The sequence below is a fragment of the Ascaphus truei genome, chromosome 21, assembly GCF_040206685.1.
Source record: "Ascaphus truei isolate aAscTru1 chromosome 21, aAscTru1.hap1, whole genome shotgun sequence".
Lineage (NCBI taxonomy): Eukaryota > Metazoa > Chordata > Amphibia > Anura > Ascaphidae > Ascaphus > Ascaphus truei.
In genome coordinates this window covers 15,260,685-15,278,976 of record NC_134503.1, presented here as the reverse complement: position 1 = coordinate 15,278,976, position 18,292 = coordinate 15,260,685, and the positions used below count along the sequence as shown (strand labels likewise).

Below are 18,292 nucleotides of genomic sequence, written 5' to 3'. Positions count from 1 at the left end.
AAAATATGTTTTCCTAACAATTTCACTGTCTGTATAATTTATTCTAAAACACTTCTCACACCACCACTCACACACAACACTCAGCCACACAAAACCCCCTCATACACACACACACACACACGCAAACATCCTGTCATTCTATGCCACACATAACAAATCACACCTCACCTTCACCCTCATAATACACACACTACACTCAAAAACATGCAATTTACAACATGTCTATGACCAACAACACGCACTCACACACGTCACACACACAACATGCGTCATACACACACACATGCCATCACACACGCCACATACACACATGCTCTCACACACCACACACCATCACACACAACACACACACAAATACACAAACACATGCACACACACACGCACTCAGCAACGCCACACGCCCTCAACCACGCAACACACGTACTCACACACACACACCAACCTCCTCTGCTGATACAACACACAAAACAACACTTCAACATAACCTTAACTACCACACACAACACAACCACCACTAAACAAACACACACACCCAACCCACTGTTCCAATTACCTACCCTTCACCATACACACTACACTGAATACAATGCACATTTACACGTCTCACCACCCACTCCCATTGCACATCAACATCCCACCACACACAAACATATACAACAACACAACACCTCCGCTACTAACACACCTAGCACAATAAATCACCTCTTCCTTTCAATAACATATTTTACACAAAACATTACTATTTACACATCTGTCTAATTTATTGCACACAAACACTCAACTAACCAACACTGACACACACACTCACACACCTCACACTCACTATCACATCACACACTCACTCATCCACACACACACCCCACACAATCAACAATCACACACAATAATTACATACACAGTCACCCACCCACCCACTCAGTAACCCACCCACCCACTCACTTAGTCACTCAAAAACTCACTTAGTCACCCACCCACTCACTCAGTCACCCACCCACTCACTCACTCAGTCAAGTCACCCACCCAGTCAGTCACCCACCCAGTCAGTCACCCACCCACCCACCCAGTCACCCATCCAGTCACCCAACACACCCACCCAGTCAGTCAACTCAGTCACCCACCCAGTCACTCAGTCACCCACCCAGTCACTCAGTCACCCACCCAGTCACTCAGTCACCCACCCATTCACTCAGTCACCCACCCATTCAGTCACCCATTCAGTCAGTCACCCAGTCACCCACCCATTCAGTCAGTCACCCACTCACCCACCCACTCACTCACCCAGTCAGTCACCCAGTCAGCACCCACTCACCCACCCAGTCAGTCACCCACTCACCCACCCAGTCAGTCACCCACTCACCCACCCAGTCAGTCACCCACTCACCCACCCAGTCAGTCACCCACTCACCCACCCAGTCAGTCACCCACTCACCCACCCAGTCAGTCACCCACTCACCCACCCAGTCAGTCAGTCACCCACTCACCCAGTCAGTCACACACTCACCCACCCAGTCAGTCACCCACCCAGTCAGTCTCCCACTCACCCACTCTCCCACCCACTCTCCCACTCAGTCTCCCACTCAGTCTCCCACTCACCCACCCATTCAGTTTCCCACTCACCCACCCATTCAGTTTCCCACTCACCCACCCATTCAGTTTCCCACTCACCCACCCATTCAGTTTCCCACTCACCCACCCATTCAGTTTCCCACTCATCCACCCATTCAGTTTCCCACTCACCCACCCATTCAGTCTCCCACTCACCCACCCATTCAGTCTCCCACTCACCCACCCATTCAGTCTCACACTCACCCACCCATTCAGTCTCACACTCACCCACCCATTCAGTCTCACACTCACCCACCCATTCAGTCTCACACTCACCCACCCATTCAGTCTCACACTCACCTACCCAGTCTCACCCAAAACCACCCACCCAGTCACTGACCCCACCCACCCACTCACCGACCCCACCCACCCACTCACCGACCCCACCTACCCACTCACTGACCCACCCAGTCACCGACCCGTCACTGACCCACCCAGTCACCGACCCTGAAAAAGTCACCCAGTCACCGACCCACCCACCGACCCAAACTCACCCACCCACCCACCAACCCAGAGTCACCCACCCACCCACCTACCCAAAGTCACCCACCCACCGACCCAAAGTCACCCACCGACCCAAAGTCACCCACCCACCAACCCAAAGTCACCCACCCACCGACCCAAAGTCACCCACCCACCGACCCAAAGTCACCCACCCACCGACCCAAAGTCACCCACCCACCGACCCAAAGTCACCCACCTACCGACCCAAAGTCAAACCGACCCAAAGTCACCCACCCAGTCACCGACCCAAAGTCACCCACTCAGTCACCAACCCACCCACCCACCCACTCAGTCAAGTGTCACCCACCCACCCACACAGTCACCCACACACTCAGTCAACTCAGTCACCCACCTAGCTGTCAAGGGGGGGGGAAGCCTAACCCTGTCGTACGCCCCCCCCCAAAATTACATCCCGGGCAACGCCGGGTCTCTCAGCTAGTAATAAATAAATAAAAGAGCATGTCAGATGGTTGCAGGCCTCCAGGTCCTGTTATCTGTCACACAATTCTCTGGGGTGCGCCCATAGTTACAAAAACAATTCCCTTTGTAAATATGGGGGTGCTTTAGAGCAGGGGTGAGCAACTCCAGTCCTCTATCCCCCTCCCCTCCAACAGGTCCGGTTTTCAGGATATCCCAGCTTCAGCACAGGTGGCTCAATCAGAAGCTCAGGCAAAGACCTGTGCTGATGCAGGGACTGATTAAGCCACCTATGCTGAAGCAGGGATATCCTGAAAACCTGACCTGTGGGGGGGCTTGAGGACTGGAGTTGAGCACCCCTGCTTTAGCGTATGTTTTTAAAAACCCAGAATGAGCCCAACAATTATACTGTTGGTGAGATAGATCCTGCAATGCTGCTAATCTAAAGACAAGGGGTTATGACTTCTGGCAGCCATGGACACGGCCCTCTTAATTTGATTTGGGTTTTCCAGCCATTCCTCGAGTGCGTTCTCACACCTGCCTGTGGTCAGAGTGTTATTGGAGATGCACAATCCGGCACTAGTTATCCGTGTGGCATCTTCATTCCTTCCTGTTTGTGTCGGGTCGGAGAGGCTTCCAAGTGCTGGATTCTGTGGAGATTGGTCAGAGAGCAAAAGCTGGTTCTGTGTCCAGCAGGTAGCTGAGACACAACCTCCCAGGATCCCAGAGGAGAGGCGTTGGAAGGAAAATGCTGCGTATAGTGCCAAAACATCTCTACTCTGGCCAATACAGTTGATAACAAAAGCATAGTCAGTAACTGGAGGAATTTGACAGATCAGAGGAAAAAATTGCATTCAGTGATTCTTCCTCCCCCCTCCCCCCTCCTTTATACATGAGCATTTTTTTGTCTAATCTCTTACCCAGTCCAATTTTAGATTGATTGATTTCTAATACACATTACACGCATTACATGTTGATGCTGAAGCAGGGACTGATTAAGCCACCTGTGCTGAAGCACGTCCATCCTGTAAACCTGACTGGAGTTGAGCACCGCTGCTTTAGTCTGTGTTTAAAAACCCAGAGATGCCACAATAATAATATATTAATTTATATATAATTTATAATATATTAATATTAACGAGGCCAAAGATTAAAATTGTTGGTGAGATGCTGCTAATCTAAAGACAAGGGGTTAAAAGTTTGCAATGGAATCCAGTGTGGAATGGAACGGCGACAACTCACTGGTGCAGTATTCCTAGATTTTGCAAAGGCTTTTGACACAGTTGATCATGTTATCCTGCTTAACAAACTCCAGAGCTCTGGAATAGGAAGGCATGCTTTAAACTGGTTTCAGTCCTACCTATCAGGAAGATCCCAACATGTGTCCTTTTCAGGCTCTAACTCCAACCCCCTGGATATCACCTGTGGTGTCCCGCATGGCTCTGTTCTGGGGCCCCTACACTTCTCGGTGTTCATTAATGATCTTCCCACAGCTTGTAAGGAAGCCTCAATACACATGTATGCAGATGACACAATCCTATATGCACACAGCCATAGCCTCTCTGACCTTCAACACATACTTCAGTCTGACTTTTTGAGACTCGAAAACTGGATTTCCCAAAACAAACTCTTTTTAAACACTGACAAGACTGTAACAATGGTATTTGGGACCAAGACTAAATTTTTAAAGCTTCCAGCGACTGAGCTCCTGATTAGAACCAACACTAACACCACCCTAACCCCTGTCACTAGTTTTTAATACCTGGGCTTATGGTTTGACTCCCACTTAACATTCGGAATGCACATTGATACCCTGACAACCAATACCTATGCCAAACTAGGGGTACTTTATAGGAACAAATCCTCCCTAAGTCTCCTGGTCAGAAAGCGTATCGCACAGCAGATGCTAATGCCAATTATTGACTACGGAGACATAGTATATGGCTCGGCACCTCAAACCCACCTTAGCAAACTTGACACCCTCTACAATTCAATTTGTCGTTTTGTTCTCCAATGCAACTACAACACACATCACTGCGAAATGCTCAAAGAACTAGATTGGTCATCACTCGAGTCTAGGCGCAAAGTTCACCTTTCCTGCCTTGCCTTTAAATTCTTTATGGGCAAGCTACCCAGCTACCTGAACAAGCTCCTCACCCCTACCACACGCAGCACTTATCACCTGAGATCAGACTCCAAAAGACTGTTCATGGTCCCAAGGCTCAACAAAGTATCCGGCCGTTCCTCCTTCTCTTACCGTGCACCCCAAAACTGGAACAACCTACCGGAGACTCTCACATCCACCACCAGTTTAAGTTCTTTCAAATCTCAGGTTGTCTCACATTTTAATCTGGTCTGTAACTGTTACATACGCCCATAACATATATTTTCTTTAACTGTGCATGCAATGTCTTGTATATAATGTATACCCTGTTCATTTATGTAACTGTATTTGTAACCATGTATTATTTGTCTTAACTCTGTGCCCAGGACATACTTGAAAACGAGAGGTAACTTTCACTGTATTACTTCCTGGTAAAATATTTTTATAAATAAAAAAATTATGACTACTGTCAGCCATGGGCTCAGGTACTAGGTTTTCTGTTTGTGTACATGCCTACCTTACCTAGTGAGCACCTCACTTACATTTGCTTAGCTGTAGCGGGGGGCTCCCTGTTTTGTGTAGCCATGGACACAGCCCTCTTGATTTGATTTGGGTTTTCCAGCCATTCCTCGAGTGCGTTCTCACACCCGCCTGTGGCCAGTGTGTTATTGGAGATGCACAATCCGGCACTAGTTACTGTATCTGTGGGGCATCTTCATTCCTTTCTGTTTGGGTCGGATCAGAGGGGCTTCCAAGTGCTGGATCCAGGAGCACAAGCATTACGTGTTGATGTTTGCTCCTTATAGTGGAAATGTTACATGTGGTCACTTGTTTATGAAATATTTGCCTTGTCTTGCATCTGGGAAAGATGTCTTTTTCACTTGCTGTTTCAATGAAGTGGAGTGCTGTCCATGAAGAAAGACAAGTCTTTCTATCTTCTACATTGTAATGACTTGTCAGTACATTTATAAAACGATGTGGTTAATATTGGTTTATTGCTTACAGTATGTTAGTATCTTATCTGTTAGTGCTATATCTAATGTTGGTATATGGTTTTTATGTTGGTATATGTTACTGCTTCATTTCTCTTATCTTGGAGTCCCAGTTTCTCTGGGGGGCCTGTGGGGAATGCGTGAACACCTAGTCCATTCACGTCCTACAGGTTACCATGCCCGTGTTTTCAGCCAAACCATGAGTGACAAGAAGCCTCCGAGACCTTCTGCTTAAACCAGTCTTTCTTTCAGTGAAAATAGCGATCCGGGGAGACAGGAATACTGGGAAGACCACTTTGTGGCACCGACTGCAGGGAAAGAAGTTTGTGGAGGAATATATCCCCACTCAGGAGATCCAGGTCACCAGCATCCACTGGAACTATAAAAGTAAGAGGAATGAGGACTCTCTCTTCCTAATGGTCTGTTAGCTCCTTCAGCTCCGGAGGGTCCTGCCATCTCGGTGGCCACGGACACTCCGGCACTGATGGATCACATGAGCGCTCTTCGGACCAGAAGTAATTGCTTGCCTCTCTGACAGCAAAGAGTTGTTTTATCACAGTCCATAGCAGACTTGTTTATTCCCTTCTCCCCATTTGTATTTTCTCTCTTCTGTTTCTTTCTCATTCTGTTTTACTTCCCCCCCCCCCCCACTATCCTTTCTCTTTTTGTCATCGTCAATGCCTTGCTTGGCTCCTTCCCCCATTACCTGTCCTTGTCTCCATCTTTCCTTCTATTTGTATGTCTCTTCCACTCACCCTTCTCTCTCTCTTCCTGTTCTCCAGCCTCAAGCAATTCACAAACGACCTCATGCGACTCCACCATCCATGCATTTGAGCCTATCTCAGCTCATGCTCAATTTCCCTCTTGCTGACTGGCTTGGCTGTAGTGTTGAGGGGGAAGTTGCTATTCAGGGATGACTGCACATCAGAGTCCTGAAGCTACGCAGTCATTTTCATAAGGTCATTATACCCAGCCAAGCATTTAGATCCCGGCATCACGTGTTGACATCTTATAATGTCGCTTGTGGCAGAGAAGAGGTTAAACGGGGCTTCCCTAATACACAGGCCCTTGCGAAGTCTGATTTTTGTTAATGTAATTCTCACCCCTCCTTTCTGTAATGAAGAGCAAAAAACAAAAACAAACAAAACACTAGTAACATTCCCTATTGCAAACGTTTGGGTTATTTTATAAACCACGTGGCATTGAGTGAAGTGGTTTGTGTGGGTTAGAGAGGTTGACACCTTACCGGCTGTTTCTGACCAAACTTGGCTTCTGTTGGGTGCTGACCGACACGGTCACGCCGTGGTAAAGCCACAATAAAAACAATATTGCGGAACACCAATCTCGGATGAGTTATTTGCTTGAGGTCCGTTTCAACGTTTTGGTGTTACAATCGCACCGGCACCAGAGCGCCTGTACCGACGAAGGTGTGGTTGCAACAGCAGAACGTCGACAAAGCCCTCAATAAACAACCAATTAAAGACTGTTGTGCCACAATATACTTCTTATAGGCAAAGTGGCACATACATGAAGGGGTGAGGACCCAAAACAGCCATAACAATTGGTCTGTTGTGACCCTTGAAATGGGATGGATGGAGATCTCCTGGCTGATGGTCCATTTTAAGCGGAGACCGCATGATGATCTCTCACCTTCTTGTACTTACAGCCACTGATGATATAGTCAAAGTTGAAGTGTGGGATGTCGTTGACAAAGGTAAGCTTGTGTTTGTAATGTCAAATATGGGACCTTCACTTTTAGCCCATCTGTCTGTGAAAGGGTTAAAATGTTGCACATTGTAAATTATTGCTAACGGAAAACACCATATAATAAATAAAATATATAAGACATAAACGATTTTACATTGGTAACTTTCCATTTGAGATAGGACATAAATGATTAGTTGGCATAAATCACCTTTAATCTTGTCATTGAAAGTCTACTAGGAAAATACCCGTGATTTAACACCTTACAGATTAACCTCTTTACTACCAGTGTGGTTCATCCCCTGCCCCCCCCCCCCTCCAACGCATTCTGCACCCCTAAAAATGTGTGTGTTAGTGGAAGGGAGAGTACCAGAAGTGACTTGTGTAAGCCTCCTAGAGCTGGGACACCATTGAGTGCATTCTGTACTCTTCTATCAACGGAAATGGTTAATCCCATTACCACCATTTGTATTTCATGGGAGGGTTACAGGAGATACAACATGACCATTGGGCAGCATCACAGAAATAGCACAGTAGTCTGAGCCACATTAATACCCCCTGAGGGATGGAAAGGACATGTCTTAGGCCGTGATTATACCAGAAATTGCGTGCACAGGTTCAAAACAATAGAATCCAATGAAAGCGCACATACCAATCGCGACGGTAGCGCCGGGCATGCTACAAAGCTTCTGTCTCATGAAGACATTTGAGATTTTGTTTTTCACAAGCGACGGCCGCATCACGTGATTTACACGACCAATCACAGTGCATCTTAAACAAACCACACACATACATACATATATATATATACATTTACATATGCAGTACATATAATTATATACATATATACATACATATAATTACATACATAGATAGAGAGGTAGAAATAGAAATGATCTGGCCATGTCTCCCTGCAGTAGCGCTACAAATCGCTTCTGCGTGTGCACATGTAGCGTCGCTACGATGACATCACCGGATCGCTCCGCAGTTTCTGGTATAATTGAGGCCTTACTCAGGTGAAGTTCTTACCACCATCTTTCCTTTTCAGGTAAATGTAAGAAGCGAGGGGAAAGCACTTTGAAGCTGGAAAATGAGCCCCAAGAGGTGAGTAGCTTCTTAAAATGAGAACTGCACCGTTCTAATTGTATTGTGGTGTTTTTGTGACACCGTTTCTCACAGCATTGGTTGAAACCTCTCATCTTTGTTCTTCAGAAGCCACTCGGAAGCCAGAATTCTGTCCCTTATAACCCTCCTTATGAGCTATTGTATGACCGTTACAGGCAGTCCTCGGTTATCCAACAGAATCCGTTCTGGAAGTAGCGTTGGATAGTGAAACCGTTGTAAAGTGAGTCCCATGTTAATCAGTGGCGGTGAGCGTTGGATAACGCATTCAGGCGTCGAAAAATGGCCCGTAGGGTCGCATTGTAAAGCGTTGGCTATTCCATTCGTAGTAAAGTGAAACGTTGGATAACGAGGACTACCTGTACATGTTTTCTCCAGCGAGTTAATCCTTTGGTGTCCAACAACTGAGAAAACATTTATTTTTGACGAGGTACCCACACACAGGTCCTTGGCACCCTCCTTTCTTGCATGCCTCTATTTTAGGTTGTTATATTTGACTCCTCATGTCTTAGGGATCAGCTTGACATATATGTGTGACCAACAAGCTGCACTAGAAGCCCTCTCCACAGCTGCCTCTTGGCACCAGTGATGTTGTGTTATTCACGAGATTACATGATGCTTTATGTATACATTATGAGTAGATCATGCTTTGTCTTTTGTTCTAACATTGTGTTCAACAGCAAAGGCAAAGAATGCCCCTTGCTTATGATAAGATTAGCAGATAAGTGTTGGACTATATGGTTTGTCATATTGGATGTGGCACAGAGGCTCGTTGTCTTTTGTTACATGAGGTAGCACTCCCTTTGACACATGTATATGATGTGGTGAGCTTGGGTTCTGAGCTTGCAGGAGCTGTTTGTGTTAGGCTTTGGTCCCGCTGTGTCCGGTGGTGTGTGTGGCCGCGCGGCAGCCACCAGCCCCTTTCCTCCAGTCTGCAGGTCCCCGCTGGCTCCTTCTGACGTGGCTGACTGCGTGCTGTGACGCGTCAGCCGGCCAATGCTGCAAGCTCCTAGTGATTTGCAGCTCTGACGCGTCACGTGGTGCGGCAGTCAGCCAATGAGGGAAGGAGGGGAGGGAGGAGGCCTGTTGAGCTGTGTGTGTCTCTCTCTGTCATGGTTTTTTTTTTTTTTACACTTTTGGCCGGCTCATAAGTTTCATTCGGGAGGAGGGAGCAGGGAGCCTCAGCCCGCGATGAGACACCCGCGGGTCAATTGATTTTCGTGGTCCTCTGATTCATTTTCCCCCTTATTTTGGCGGATCACAATGAGAGACACGCTCGGAGAAATAGCTGGTTTAGGCTTGTGCAGGACTCATTGAGATGACAGAGCGGGATCGTATCTCCGGGCTCCTGCACACCTTTCAAAGAGGGGGGGGGACGAACGGACCCTCTGCTCAAACCACACCCCGCTCCCGCCAGACCGCAGATAGCGGTCAAGTGCCTCTCCACGCGCCGCCTGTCTGCAGTGCGGGGGCGTGGTCTGAGGCAGCGGGGCCTTAGCCTTAGGAAGCAATGTTATACTGAGGTCTGATCTATTCCCAGGGAGACTCCGATATGGCTTTGGACGCAGAATTCCTGGATGTGTATCAGAATTGCAACGGGGTCATCATGATGTTTGACATTACCAAGCAGTGGTAAGTGTGCCCCCCCTCCCCCCCCCCAGAATTCCATGTCATGCAGCCACTTTAAAACCCAAGCTTACAGTGGAAGTGTAAACTCTTGCTCGCAGATCCTGTGAAGCTATGTACTTTATACAGAGAAGAGATGCAATGGGTAATGCAGGTTCCACCTATACATACTATTCTGTCATAACATTTATTTACAAATGAAAAGATTAAGAACATGCTCTTCAAAAAATCTTTTTCAATCGGTATAGTAAAGGCACACACGTTGGTATTACCCATGCTAAACATCGATAGCTAGAAAATTCTGCTTTATTTCCCATGGCTAAAGCTAGTTTAATAATAACTTTATTTCATATAGCAATTTTCTCCTGATGGGACTCAAAGCTTCACAATTACAGAATAGGGTGCGGTACCTTTCTCCCTCCACAGCAGAGGTAACTGAGAATGCTCACAGGTAGCGTTAGGACCTGCATATACTGGCGTATCGTGGCTGCAGGCTTATAACGCTTTGGCCAAAGGGTTTAACTAAATGACCCTAAATGACCCTTACTTATGAGAATACAAACATTGGATTATTATTATTTTTTTTTTCAAATGGGTCAGATAACCCAAGAGACTGAACATGAAAATTATAGTTTATTGTCTGATATTCTATACAATCTTCAACAGAATTGTTTTTGCCAGAAGAAATTCATGTAATTCAAGTACAATTGAAGAGGAAACATTTGCTTCTAAACAGAGTGGAAGTGAAAGTTTTGCTATATCTATTGTAGCATGGGGTGTATATAATCATTTATATGTGTTTTTATGTATGGGTGCATATATCTATATAGGCTATATCTCTAGTAGCTGTCTGTCTGTGTGTAAAATATATTTCTAAGTTAATATAGATCACAATAGTGATCTGGAATACCAGCACAGCGTAGTAGTAGTAAAAAAGGGTGATTTATTATGTCCAAAGTGCAAACATAAGCCTGACATTTCGGTCCCCTGCTATTCCAGATCACTATTGTGATTTATATTAACGGGCATCTAATCCCCTTTACCGTGCACCACGAACGCCTTCTTATTAGTCTGAGTCTGTGAGTACACACACGTATACATATGTACGCACGTCCGTGTGTGCGTGTGTGCGTGTGTGCGCGCATGCATACATAAACGCACACACACATATATATATATGAAAACTAACACAGAAAAAAAGAATCCCCTGAATAGCACTCTAACACACAAAATGTATCAAATAAAGTTTATTAATCACATACACATAAATGGTTAAAATGAGGAGCAGTGGTGAATTCAGGGGATTCTTTCTTTCTGTGTTAGTTTTCATATATTTCCCTTCCCCAGCACCGCCGGTAGTGTTTATTATTCACACTTCACCCAACTGGTAACTCCAGATATGTAGTTGTAGATAAGGTAGGGTGTTAAAAGTGAGAGGAGAACGCTCGAAAGCTTGTCCTATGACATAAATTGTTAGTCCAATAAAAAAAGGTATCACCTAATACTGAAGAACTCATTTATTCTGCAGTATCGCAACTGGACTAACACGGCTATTTTCTACACACAACACACAACACACACACACACACACACACACACACACACACACACACACACACACACACACACACACACACACACACACACCCTATTGTGCAGCACAGAGTTAATGTTTGACATATTCATGGCTTGGAAGGCGTTCAGTCCATCACTCTGCAGCATATAAATGGCCCTTTCAAAGAGTAGAGGAGTTAACAATGACTTTCCTTTCAGATACATCTGGCCACCGTCACATGGCAGAAAGCTGGTATGCTGCTCAGAATAGGGGTTTCAGGTTGAGACTCACACAGGGACACTTCCGATATATACAAAACACTTACATGTTTTTACCCAGTGAGAGCAAATTCATGTTCAATGTTCACGTCTTTCCCTCTTTGTGTTGGACACAGGACCTTTAACTACATCATGAGAGAGCTCCCTAAAGTCCCCAGCCACGTGCCGGTGTGCGTGCTCGGCAATCACCGCGACATGGGGGAGCACCGGGTTATTTTGCCTGACGACGTCCGAGAGTGTATCCAGAACCTGAACCGGTTAGCGACAATGCTACATCCTGCAGAGCATCACTCTCCCTCCCTCCCCCCCCCCCCAAAAAAAAACCTCTGCATGCCAGGGAAATATCCGGGTCCGCAGGGTAGAAAGCGTCTTCACTAACTGTCTGTGAGTTCTGCTTCATTGGGAATGGTAACAACCCTGCCATAAAGAACACACAGTGATTATACCACTCCGCTGCCAAAGGAGCCGGCACCTGTATGGCAAGGCAATGCATTGCAGGCATCTCTGGCTGCGGAGGGGTTAAGGGAAGAATGTCGGTTTCAGAAGAAGCAGAGCCCTGACAGATTAGGGAGGAATCTCAATACACTGTGTCTGTCGCATAGTATGTGCAGCAAGCACAGATGGTAACCGTAGGATTCAGGTAGTGAAAGAGCTGCTTCTACCTCCGTCGGTGTGCCGGCAAAAACAATGGGGTGGTCGCCAATAAATGCTCGCTGAAAAGGACAAATCCGTGTGCAGTTCCTTGTCGCATCTGGTAGATATTGCTTGCTAATTACCCACTCTTTTGTGTAAGTCCGTTAATTACGGATTGCAAATACTGCCTGTTTGTCCATGTGATATTAAAGTGGCTGTGCATTCCAACTCTGTTTTTATTTGTTGCATTGATGATTTGGTTAGTGCGTTTGTTCTTATTCCTCTCCCGTTTCCTTTGCTTCCCCGCAGACGCCCCGGCTCTTCCTACATCCGCTACGCTGAATCTTCCATGAAGAACAGCTTTGGGCTGAAATACTTGCACAAATTTTTTAACATCCCCTTCCTGCAGCTTCAGGTGAGAGCCAAGTCCGGCATCAACCCCATGCTTCCCCCCCCCCCGACCCTAATAGTGCTCCATTAGGACCGTTGCTTCATCCGTGAACTCTTTTCTTATCATTAAAACTGCTTTCCCCAGCTCCCTTTTACCAGTGCAGACTGTATCTCGATTTGACAATACATACAAAAAATTAAAGGGTGTCCAAAATAAGGCTGATAAATGTGCTATAACAGGCACTCAAAGCACGTTGAAACCAAACGAGATGGGTCATCATTTAGATCTTTCCATGCAGAGATGTGTGTCCTTTTTAGGGCCTTCCTAAGGTCCCGTGTTGATGTAAGGAATGGAACCCATCATCGATAAATCTGCCAGGTTTATTACACATCTATTGAGTCACGTGTGTTTCTTGGGGACCATCATGTAAACCAGGGAGTGGCCAACTCCAGTCTTCAAGGGCCACCAACAGGGCAGGTTTTTTTTTAAGGCTATCCCTGCTTCAGCGCAGGTGGCTCAGTCAGAATGACTGCACCACTTGTGCTGAAGCAGGGTTATCTCTAATACCTGGCATGTTGGTGGCCCTTAAGGACTGGAGTTGGCCACTCCCTGATGTAAACAGTCTGTACAGTACTATATAAAGTGGCCAGAAAACACTCGAGTCCATCAGCATGCCTCAAGTTCCAGTATCCTCCCACTCAGGATCTCTACCCACTACTTCTTTATCCTGCCAGCCTTGCTGTGCATTTGTTATCGGGCTTACGGAGGGCTGGTAACCGTAACTCCAGCTGTAAAGTGACCCCGCAAGCAACTGATACAGGATCAGCTTTACTTATTCATTTGTAGCCAGAATATGAGACTCTTAACTCTGTCGCTGCTGGCCGCCACCGCAACGCATTGCAGAGAAATGTGCTGTGTTCCTCCAGCAAGGAAGAGGTTACAGCTATTGTTATAGCTCTGAGCTTCTGGTTACATCTTATAATTGTAGTGCTCGGGGAGTCGGGTGGGAAGAGACTGATGAGACAACCCAGTACTTAAAAGAAATAGATAAAGGAAAAAATACCCAGTAGTTCTTAGGCTGTAAACTGTTCCTTGCTTGTTCTGGATTTCCCAGGGGCGGAGGTGAGTCCTTTTTTAATTTCAATTTTTTAAAGAAGGTTTTGGGATAGCCGGCGTTGGACTCTGGGATGGTTTATTCTTGCATATACTTACCCCTTTGCCCCGTCTCCCACCAGCACTATAAATGAAAGGACAAGATTTTGCATCATACAGCAGTGGGGTTAGCGTGGGTGTGGAGCGAGGCAGGGGACGTGATATTGTGAGAGGTCCTGCAGCAGCCTGTGACCCTGCCCTTTCTCATTGCCCTGCAGCGAGAGACCTTGTTACGGCAACTGGAGACCAACCAGCTGGACATTGACGCCACTTTAGAGGAGCTCTCGGTGCAACAGGAGACAGAGGACCAGAATTACGAAATGTATGTCATCCATTCATCCTCGCTACTCTGGGTCTGAGAAAGACGGGGATTCTGGGTTCTGCAACAAGAGGCCTGCGGGGATGCTCATGTAATCCCTTTGCTGGTCAAGGTTGTTTGCCGTTGGTCTTTATCAGTAAATGGTATTGGTGAGCTGAACCTAGGGAGGGGAGAAACAATTGGGTATCGTGTTTGATGTGCAGATGAGAATTGATTGTGACCATCTGGAGGCCCCCTGTACAAGATGCTCCCACATTAAACCACCTTGGAGCAGCTGTCCCTGTTTTTATTTATTCTTCAATGTACCATAGCTGATCTGTGGTCCTCGAACCTTTTGGGGGCCCCAAGGTATTGGTAGCTTTTTGTGCCAGCGTTTGTCACGCACAAAGTATAAATATGGCGGCGGTGTCACCAACAGAAAGTCGTTACGTCATCTGCCACTGACGCGGCCTTTTATTGGCCACCGGAGTATTCTGGCCCAGTTGAGAAAACTGTAGGCATTTCTGGGGGGTTGGATCCCGGGGGGGGGGGGTCTCAGAGGTTGGAGCAATGCGGTTTCACTCAGGGGACCCCCCCCTCCCATTCAAGCCATATTAAAAAATACCTCTACACACCCCTCATCCCACTACCCCCCCCCCCCCCCCCAATAACACTGCTTTTAAAGTCGATGTCTCTCGCCGGCTGTAAACCTCTTAACCCCTAAGCACAAGTCTATTGTGACAACTCTTGACTTTTAAAAGTATTCCGGTGTCACATCTGACAGTTGATGCGAGTGGGTGGGTGTGCGTTATGTGGGAGTGCGTTATGTGGGTGTGCGTTATGTGGGAGCGCTTTATTTCTCATAGTGAATTGAGTCTGTGGGTGGTCTGCAAACTTCGGTTGCAGAAACATATGCAGCACAGTATGTATCGCTGTTATCCAGTATTAACAGCAGGTACATTGAGCATGTTTCTTGGGAGGGCAACGGGTACCTGCGTTAAGCAGTGTAGTTGCAGTTGTTAGGAAAAGCAATGCCTTTTCGGGATGAAGCTTCCACTAAAGTATCTGTTGATACTGTATTTGCAGAAAATGGGCTACAGGTGCATTAACCATATTTGTGCTGGAGCTGAGAGAGGGAGAGAGAGAGAGATTGATTAGAACTTGGCATGACCTTATGGAGGCATTGCTGTAATGTTGAAACGGAATGGTAATACTTGGCACTTCCAATCATGCACACTATCCTCCCACTCATACTTGGCTTTGCTGGTTTCCTTGTCCTGCTGTGCGATTTTCAGTCATTTTTGTTTGGAAGGTTGGAACTGCTGATGAAGTCATTGGGAACGGTGCAATCTGCTGTTGCTGTGGAGTAGAGAGGTGCTTATTGCAGGAAGCTAATCTCTCTCCTTCTACTCTGCAGTTTCCTGGAGATGATCGAGACAAATAAACACCTGGCTTCCCCAGCGGCCACCAATGGCCAGAGCCCAACCTCTGGCTCCCAGTCACCAGGGGTACTCACAAACTCTGGCTCTCCTGACAGCTCCAATCCCGGCACACCTCTGCAGCTACCACCTGCAGTGCCACCTTCCCCTCCCTTGACGGCTTCTCCCCCGCCTCCTGCACCCGACCTTTCTGAACCTCTTACCCCATCCGCCTCAACAGCATCCTCTCCTCCACCACCCCAAGCTCCTCAGCAGAGAAGGGGGTTTATGTCCCGGCTCTTCGGCTCCTCTACACCTGAGAACGTTCCAGCCAGAGCAGGTGAGGGGCTCGCAATATTCAGGGTGTTCTATAAATTATTCCCGCTCCACCTACACAGATTCCCAGAAGCCCCCTCTTCTCTCTCCAATGCCCAGGATATACAAATCTTGTCACAAGGCATGTATGTCTGTTCTGTAATATGCACTCTGGACACAGGGGCAGTTCCTTGATGTTATCTATCATATATGCCAGGAGTGGCCAATTCCAGTCCTCAAGGGTCATTGACTGAGCCACCTGTGCTGAAGCAGGGATATCCTTAAAGCCTGGTGCCCCTTGAAGACTGGAGTTGGCCACTCTTGATATAGACATGGTTCTCAACTTCAGTCCGCAAGCATCACTACCAGTCCAGGTTTTAAGGATACCCCTGCTTGAACACAGGTGGTTCAGCCAAAATGATTGGGCCTCCTGTGCTAATGAAGATATCCTTAAAACCTGCACTGTTAGTGGTCATTGAGGACCGGCGTTGGGAACCACAGATCTAGAATATTTAATTTCCAAAGAGTGGCAACTGAACTTCAGAGGCAGTCAACAGCCACATCTGAGGTGGATTCTTGGCAGGACATTTCTGCCAGTCTATGTTGGCCTCCAAAGAGAAGAAATGAAAAGCAGCAACACTATTGTTGTCCGCTTGTGGGTGTACAGGGTGAGACTCCAGGAAATGGAGATCACAGAGAGTGCACATAACCGAGCCTGGAATCGCACACACTATACATTGGCTCCTTCCATAACACACACCATTTTTATTCACAGCACATATTTTCTAAACGTTTGCAGCATCATATCATCCTGAAGACCGATTGATCGGTTTTCCACCCTTGGATATTAAGGACTAGGCATGTGTTGTTTGAAGCTCTTTCCCTTATGTACAGGACCGTTTTGCGGCTTGCCTTTTTAAGGAAGGATATGCTGTTGGTTCTTTTTCTACAGACTTTGGCATCTCTCTGCTACCTGCCCCTTTTGTGCCCTCGTAATCTTACCCGTTTCCTTTTCCCAGCGGAGAGCCCATCTCCTGCAGACCAGCCTCCAAAGGTACAAAGCGTGGAGGACTTTATCCCTGATGATAGCTTAGACCGGAGCTTCCTAGAGGACAGCAGTGTGCAGAAAGAGCAGGAGAGAGCATTTCCCAGAGATAGGAGAGACAGCGACAGGTGAGAGTATGCTCCAGTGTCTCCCTCTCAAGACATCCGTCTATGTTCTGGCCCTATATATTGCCATAGGTGTGTGTGAGAGAGAAGAGGCTGCGGTGCTTCTGTCCTTGTATCACACTCACTATTTTAGCAAACGAAAGGCGACAGGCCATAACGTATTAGGAAATTAGAACTGGCAAGTCCTTATTAAAATGGGGCGTGCGTGTTCAACAACCGTTTACCAAATGTTTGGAAAATGGTGCGTGGTCAATTTCAAGTCACCCAGTGGTATTTAAAGGCCTCTCAAGCAGGGAATAGCAATAATATTTGTTACTTATAAACAGTGGTCGACAAATCACCAAAAAATCTACTCGCCGAACAAAAAAATCTACTCGCCACCTAGTACCACACGTGTGCTGCTTGGGCCAATAGGAGCTCGCCACGATGTTAAATCCACTCGCCCGGGGCGTGCAAATGTATAGGTTTGTCGAACACTGCTTATAAATATATTTTGTCTGCTGCGTTCATCGCTGGTCTTGACATAGCTGTCCTTGTGTTATTGTTGTTACTACCGTATATGGATCTAATATTAATATTATATATGTTACGGTTATTATATCACTGCATTATATTCTACGATGGATTCTTGGTGTATATTGCCTTTGTGTCAGATATATATCAGTTGGAGTGAACCTGGGTTCCTGATATTCTTATAATTCTGTCCTGAAATATCTGGGACATTTTAAAACTCATGTAAACCAGAGGAAAACGTCTCGCAAAACCATTTTGAAAACAATTGTTTTTTTTAAATTCAGTTCAGTTTGTGTGTCCCGTGTGTGTAACTATGTTACTCTGTGGCTCTGTAACTATGTAACTTCATCGTTTTTTTTGTCTTAACAGGTTAATTTGTTTTCAGTTGGATGTCACACTAATGTAGTCCAAACTTTGACTGGTTTCTCTGCGTTGTACGTTTTGTCTGTAAGAAGTAGATCTAGCTTTGCTGCTACCTCTATATTAACACCTCTC

At 46.5% G+C, this 18,292-nt stretch overlaps 1 protein-coding gene across 4 annotated transcripts in view; it reads left to right on the top strand.

Annotated features, from left to right (window-relative positions):
- Positions 1-18,292, top strand: part of RABL6 (RAB, member RAS oncogene family like 6) — a 47,196-nt gene that overhangs the window by 10,846 nt on the left and 18,058 nt on the right. For 3 of the 4 annotated variants that reach the window (XM_075579089.1, XM_075579088.1, XM_075579090.1), the window contains 9 exons: positions 5,875-6,009; positions 7,289-7,336; positions 8,375-8,430; positions 9,989-10,080; positions 12,024-12,164; positions 12,850-12,955; positions 14,302-14,405; positions 15,799-16,139; positions 17,134-17,287. In XM_075579089.1, coding sequence (XP_075435204.1) covers positions 5,875-6,009; positions 7,289-7,336; positions 8,375-8,430; positions 9,989-10,080; positions 12,024-12,164; positions 12,850-12,955; positions 14,302-14,405; positions 15,799-16,139; positions 17,134-17,287 — 1,177 coding nt within the window. Of the gene's footprint in view, positions 1-5,874; positions 6,010-6,404; positions 6,582-7,288; positions 7,337-8,374; positions 8,431-9,988; positions 10,081-12,023; positions 12,165-12,849; positions 12,956-14,301; positions 14,406-15,798; positions 16,140-17,133; positions 17,288-18,292 lie in introns of those variants that run through there. The other variant, XM_075579091.1, reaches the window with a different exon arrangement.